The sequence below is a fragment of the Mercurialis annua genome, linkage group LG2 (assembly GCF_937616625.2).
Source record: "Mercurialis annua linkage group LG2, ddMerAnnu1.2, whole genome shotgun sequence".
Taxonomy (NCBI): Eukaryota; Viridiplantae; Streptophyta; class Magnoliopsida; order Malpighiales; family Euphorbiaceae; genus Mercurialis; species Mercurialis annua.
In genome coordinates this window covers 31,131,815-31,139,378 of record NC_065571.1, presented here as the reverse complement: position 1 = coordinate 31,139,378, position 7,564 = coordinate 31,131,815, and the positions used below count along the sequence as shown (strand labels likewise).

General features: G+C 38.4%; 1 protein-coding gene across 1 annotated transcript; it reads right to left on the bottom strand.

The window, feature by feature from the left end:
* Positions 1–6,023: 6,023 nt before the first annotated feature.
* Positions 6,024–6,612, bottom strand: LOC126667806 (uncharacterized). The gene is made up of 2 exons (XM_050360891.2): positions 6,222–6,612; positions 6,024–6,132 (listed from the first exon to the last, which is right to left on the bottom strand). The coding sequence occupies exons 1-2, from the start codon at positions 6,547–6,549 to the stop codon at positions 6,116–6,118; spliced, it is 345 nt and encodes a 114-aa protein (XP_050216848.1). The 5' UTR covers positions 6,550–6,612; the 3' UTR covers positions 6,024–6,115.
* Between the last annotated feature and the right edge of the window lie 952 nt (positions 6,613–7,564).

The following is a 7,564-nucleotide window of genomic DNA, read 5'->3' as shown; positions in this document are numbered from 1 at the left end:
TAAAATTGGAAGCAAAATGTCCCGGACAATGATTTGCGAGTAGTTAGTATACATTGAAAGGGGATTTTACAAAGAAGTTTGGTGATTTTTGGACATATATTTTATCGGTTATGAATTTCCGAAGGTAAAATGATTAACAAATAAAAAAAAATACCTCCGGGACTCGAAAAATTTCGGTATTTGTTATTATGCGGGTTTGGATGTATATAAACATATTCCCAAAATTTCAGATCAAAATTCCATGCCGATTTTTAAAAATGGCGGGAGGGGGGGGGTCTCTGGGCACATGTGATATCTCCTCCTGGCAGTCCAAAAAAACTCCTAAGAGCTCTTTAGGGGGGGTGCACCATTCCTCACCCCCGCGGGCTTGCCGCAAGCCCTCGTCCGCGGTGCAAGCGGCGCGCGCGCGCTATGCGAAAAATGCTGGAAATTGCGGAAAAATCCCTGCTTGGCAAAATTACAGAAATGCCCCCGGATAATTACGGAAATGCCCCGCCCGGAAAATTGCGGCGAATCGCGGAAAATGCCCCGCCGGAAAATTGCGTCGAAATGCTCGGAATTGCGGAAAATCCCCCCCCCCCCCCGTGCATTAATCTAATGACCGGGTGCGGGTGCGGGTGTGGGACCGGGTGCGGGCACTCGGGCACTCAGCAGATCGGCGCGAGACGCGAGCGCGTGTGTGGCCTCGAAGACCCTCGGAAAGGCCCTCCGACGTCCCTCCGAAGGCCCGCGCATGTCCATCGGAAGTCCCTCGAAAGGACCTTCGGCAGCCGGTCGGCAGCCCTTCGGCAGCCCATCGGCAGCCCTTCGGCAGGGCTTGGGCATCGGCAGCTCTTCGGCAGCCCATCGGCAGCCCTTCGGCAGCCCATCGGCAGCCCTTCGGCAGCCCTTCGGCAGCCCTTCGGCAGCCCTTCGGCAGCCCTTCGGCAGCCCATCGGCAGCCCTTCGGCAGCCCATCGGCAGCCCTTCGGCAGGCCTTGGGCAGCCCTTCGGCAGCCCATCGGCAGCCCATCGGCAGCCCATCGGCAGCCCTTCGGCAGGGCTTGGGCATCGGCAGCTCTTCGGCAGCCCTTCAGAAGGGCTTGGGCATCGGCAGCCCTTCGGCAGGGCTTCGGCAGCCCATCGGCAGCCCTTCGGCATGGCTTCGGCAGCTCTTGCATACATTCCCCAGCAGCATGAACCTCTGCTGTTTTTGCTTCCCAGCCGAATGAACCTCTGTTGTGTGTAAAAATTTATATGTCTTGCACTAAGTGAAATTCTATAATACTTTCCTCGAACAATATTCATACAGTAGTTAATATATATTAAATGAGGAATTTAGAATGAAGTTTGGTGATTTTTGGAAATATGTTTTGCCGGTTATGAATTTCCGAAGGTAAAATGATAAATAAATAAAATAAAATACTTCCGGGGCTCGAAAAATTCTGGTATTTGTTATTATGCAGGTTTGGATATATATAAACATATTTCCAAAATTTCAGATCAAAATACCATGCCGATTTTTAAAAATGGTGGGGGGGGGGGGGTTGTTGGGTTTTATAGGTTCATAACGCAGCGGAATTTCAAAAATTTATCTAAAAACCCAAACCAAGATCCATGTAATTCGAATTAACAGAATAATTACTTACTTGTATGTCGAATTCAACAGCAATGTAGGAAGGAAGGAGGTGGTTCACTTTGGTGATACCTGGCCTCGGATCAGAAACGCGTCCTCTACGAGTATCCACACGAACAGACCTTAGCCAAAACTAGTGCTTGTGTGCTAGCACTATTGCTTCACAAGCAATTTCGAATTTTAGTGATTTAGTGAATAATGAATTTCGTGATGCTCAAAACCAATTGCTTAATGAGTATTTATAGTGATAAATAACACTAGGATTTGAGACAAATTCGAATTTCAATCTCATTGCAATTCTACAAGTTTATGTATATCAAAAACTCCTTTTTGATAATTATCCATATATATTAATTACTATATTTATTATCTTCCAAAAATAATAAATTAAGGAAAACACTTATCCTTAAATTTTGAATTAATATATATATTTATTAATATATATATATATATTACAAATTATATATATATATATATATATATATATATATATATATATATATATATATATATATATATATATATATATATATATAATTAATCACTTAATCACATTGGGCTTGTACAACCCATAACTGTTTTGGGCCTGTTCTTAGTGTGCGACCCTGTAGGTTCATATAACGTTGGCAGTAGGCTCGAAATTCCTATTTCAGCCCACAAGTCATAAGTGGCCTCTAGCAAGACATTATGACTACCCAAGTTATATGAATATCGATAATCCGATTTAACCATTTACAATAATATTTTAATCCCTTTGTCTCTCGATATCTAGATTGAATATAAGGCATAGTTATGTCATCCTTATAACATTCAATCATTAGTTTCTTGACTCTAAGTAGACTGAAAATGATAACTTCTTATCAATTAGCATGGCCATGCATTTTCTTCAGTCTATCTTCTTCAAGGGGCCCATAGATATCTTACTCAAATAAATGAGGGACAAATTCCTTTTCAGTCACTCACATTTCTCACATAGTTACTTTCATATCCAATGACAATCTATTCCATTATCCTGTTAAAGATAATGTAAGACTGTATCAAAATATGAAATAGCTATGTAGAAATACATGATGATTTCAAGGTCAAAGGATTATACTGATAAAACTGTAATGAGAATTACTTATGACAGTGATCTATGTAGTATTCTCACAGTGGGTCATCCAGTGCCTTATTTCTCAAATAGCACCTATGATTTGACTTAATATCTCATATACATGATTAGTAAAACATAATCATCAGTCAACATCATACTAGTCTCAATGTTCTATTAAGACTAGGGATAGATAGTATATAATTCTTTTATTAAACCTAAGGGTTCTACTATCAAGTCACATACTCGATGACCTTAGAAAGAATTAACCATTCAAGTATTTTAATCACTAATATAAAATGATAAAAAATTGCCAATCAATAAATAATAAAATGATAAAGTCAAAACATGGTCAAACATGATTGACCTAGTGCATATCACTAACAATCTCCCACTTGCACTAGGCCCAATCTACATTAAATCTAATTCCCATGGACCTAGTATGACTCTCATGCTTAGGTTGTGGAAGAGCCTTAGTTAGCGGATCAGCAACATTATCATTTGTCGAAACTCTGCATATCTTCACGTCTCCTCTCTCAATGATTTCTCGAATGAGATGATAACGTCTAAGTATGTGTTTGGATCGCTGATGTGATCTGGGCTCCTTTGCTTGTGCTATGGCCCCATTGTTATCACATAACAAGTTCACTGGATCAGATATACTAGGAACAACTCCTAATCCAGTTATGAACTTTTTGATCCAAACAGCCTCCTTAGCTGCGTCTGAAGCAGCTATATACTCAGCTTCTGTTGTAGAATCAGCAACGGTGTCCTGCTTCGAGCTCTTCGAGCTGAAAGCACCTCCATTCAAACAAAACACATATCCTGACTGTGATTTATAATCATCAATGTCAGTTTGGAAGCTAGCGTCTGTGTAACCCTTTACAATAAGCTCATCTTCCTGACCACCATATAGCAAGAATGCATCCTTGGTTCTTCTCAAGTACTTAAGGATGTTCTTAACTACTACCCAGTGACTTTCTCCTGGATTTGACTGGTATCTGCTCGTTGTACTCAAAGCATACGAGACATCAGGTCGAGTTCACAACATTGCATACATGATAGATCCAATAGCAGAAGCATATGGAATTTTACTCATGCGGTCTCGCTCATCCTGTGTCTTAGGACACTGAGTCTTGCTGAGACTGATGCCATGTGACATTGGCAAGAATCCTCTGTTAGAGTCTTGCATACTAAACCTGTTTAATACCTTATCAACATAAGTGCTTTGACTTAGGCCAATGAGTCTTCTAGATCTATCTCTATAGATCTTGATGCCTAATATATAAGCAGCATCGCCCAATTCTTTCATTGAAAAACACTTCCCTAACCATGATTTAACATTTTGCAGTATGGGAATGTCGTTTCCAATGAGTAGTATGTCATCAACATAAAGCACTAAGAAAACAATCGCGCTCCCACTAACCTTCTTGTATACACAAGGTTCATCTTCATTCTTGATGAATCCAAACTCTTTGATTGCTTCATCAAAACGAAGATTCCAACTCCGAGAAGCTTGCTTTAATCCATAAATGGATTTTTGAAGCTTGCAAACCTTTCCAGAATTCTCTGGACTGGCAAAACCCTCAGGTTGTGTCATGTACACATCCTCAAGTAAGTTTCCATTAAGAAACGCTGTTTTGACATCCATTTGCCATATCTCATAGTCATAATATGCAGCTATGGCAAGGAGAATTCGAATGGATTTGAGTATAGCAACTGGTGAAAAGGTTTCATCATAGTCTATACCATGTATTTGCCTGAAACCTTTTGCAACTAGTCTTGCTTTATAGGTATGCACATTGCCATCCATGTCAGTCTTCATTTTGAAGACCCATTTGCACCCAATGGTTTTTACACCATCCGTTGGGTCAATCAAGGTCCAAACTTGATTATCATACATGGATTGCATTTCAGATCTCATGGCTTCGAGCCATTTTTCAGAGTCAGGACTATTTATGGCCTCTTGATAGGATGTGGGTTCTTCTTGATCCACAATCATCACATCATTGTTCTCAGTAATGACAAATCCATATCTCATAGGATTATGACGTGTCCTATCAGACCTCCTTTGGCCTTGTGGTACTTGTACTGGTTCAGCAATTGCTTGTTGATTCTTTTGAGGTTCCATACTTGGTACAATGCTATTTTGTGGTTCTTGAATTTCTTCAAGTTGTACTGTACTCCCACTGGTTCCTTTGGAAATAAATTCTTTTTCCAAAAAGATACCATTTCGAGCAACAAACACTTTGTTCTCATAAGCATTGTAGAAGTAATATCCTTTAGTTTCTTTAGGATATCCTACAAAAAGGCATTTGTCAGATTTGGGTGCTAGTTTATCTGAAATTAGTCGCTTCACATAAGCTTGACATCCCCAAATCTTAAGAAAAGACAAACTAGGAGTTTTTCCAGTCCATATCTCATATGGTGTCTTTTCAATTGCCTTTGATGGAACTCTATTCAAAATGAATGCAGCGGTTTCTAAAGCATAACCCCAAAATGAGATTGGAAGATCAGTTTGACTCATCATTGATCGAACCATATCCAATAGAGTTCGATTTTTCCGTTCAGACACACCATTCCATTGTTGTGTTCCAGGTGGAGTCAATTGAGAAACGATCCCACAATCTCTTAGATGATCTACAAATTCTTGGCTTAAATATTCACCACCTCGATCAGATCTTAGTGTTTTAATATTTTTACCAAGTTGATTTTGTACTTCATTCTTAAATATTTAGAACTTTTCAAAAGATTCAGATTTATGTTTCATCAGATAAACATAACCATATCTACTGAGATCATCAGTAAAAGTAATGAAGTACTGAAATCCACCTCTAGCATTTGTACTTAATGGACCACATACATCTATATGTATAAGGCCCAATAAGTTTTTAGCTCTTTCACCTTGTCCAATAAAAGGTGTTTTTGTCATTTTGCCCATTAGACAAGATTTACATGTTTCAAATGATTCATAATCAAATGAATTCAAAAGTCCATCTCTTTGAAGTTTTGATATGCGTTTCTCATTTATATGGCCTAAACGACAATGCCAGAGATAAGTAGAGTTTAAATCATTTGACTTAAACTTCTTAGCATTGATGTTATAGATTGATTTTTCATTAGTGTCTTCAACATTTAAAATATAAAGACCACTACTGCGTGGAGCATATCCATAAAGAATGTTATTATGCGAAATACTGCATTTATTATTCCTAATAATAAATTCAAAACCATCCTTGTCCAAACAAGAAACAGAAATAATATTCCTACACATGGTAGGTACATAATAACAATTGTTCAAAGATAAAATAAGTCCACTAGGCAAAGATAACTCATAAGTCCCTACAGCTAAAGCAGCAACTCTTGCTCCATTGCCAACTCGTAGGTCCACTTCGCCTTTTGTCAAACTTCTACTCCTTTTGAGACCCTGCACATTAGTACAAATGTGAGATCCAGATCCAGTATCTAATACCCATGAATCAGAAGTAGAAAGATTAATTTCTATAACATGAATACCTGAAGTGGTAGTCTCACTACCCTTGTTCTTCTTCAGATCATCCAGATATTTCTTGCAATTTCTTTTCCAATGTCCAGGTTCCTTGCAGAAAAAGCAAGTTCCTTCCTTTGGCGGTTTTGCTTTGGGTTCATCCTTGGTCTTGGGCTTGGACTTGGGTTTAGACTTCTTGAAAGCCTTTCCCTTGCCCTTACCAGACCTTTTCATACCCTTTCCCTTGTTGACCATAAGAACATCCTTAATCTCATTCTTGATGTTCTTTTCAGCAGTTTTAAGCATCCCATGCAACTCTGTGGTGGTCTTCTCCATATTATGCATATTGAAGTTCATGATGAAACCATCATAAGCCTCAGGCAAAGATTGGAGAATAATGTCTGTAGCCAACTCTTGGGCAATTGGGAGACCGAGCCTGTCCAAATGTTCAAGATGACCCTTTATCTTCAAAACATGAGGACTAACTGAGCCGCTAGTAGTCAACTTGCAAGAAAGCAAATCCTTGATGGTATTGAACCTTTCAATTCTTGCTCTCTCTTGGAACATTTCCATGAGATCAGTAATCATGGTGTTCGCATCCAATTCCATCATTTGCTTTTGGAGTTCATTCTCCATGCATCCAAGCATAATGCAAGTGACATCAGTAGAGTCATTGAGATGCTTCGTATAAGCATCCCTTTGAGCTCTAGTAGCAGCAGGAGCTGGTTCCTCAGGGAGGGGTTGATCAAGGATATATTCCTTTCTTTCTTGCCTAAGAACAATTCTTAGTTTTCTGTACCAGTCCAGAAAGTTAGTGCCATTGAGCTTATCCTTCTCAAGGATTGATCGCACTGATGAAGTATGTGTAGTGTTTGTAGCCACATGTTACTCTTAACAGAATTAAAATTTCTTTATCCGAAATCAATAATCTTAACTGATTACGGTTTATTTTAATATGTTCAAAACAGATTAAAATAACCCCAAAACCATAATTACTGCATCTTAAAAACCGTTCAGAAACAATTTATTTAACACTTAAATAACAACAGTTTCATTAATTCGGCTCATAGCAGAATTAAATACAGTTTTATAAATTATGTTCATAACATAATTAAACACAGTTTTATCAATAGAATTAAAACAGTTTCACAAACAGTTTACTAATCCTATTTAAAACAGAATTACTAATAGAATCAAAACCAGTTTCACAAACAGTTTACTAATCCTATTCAAAAACAGTTTTCCTAATAGAATTAAAACAGTTTCATAAACAGTTTACTAATCCTTATTGAAAAACAGTTTTATTATTCTGTTTCCCCTTTTCTTATCAATTCGTATGAACATTAATACTACGAAACCTTTAATCAAATTA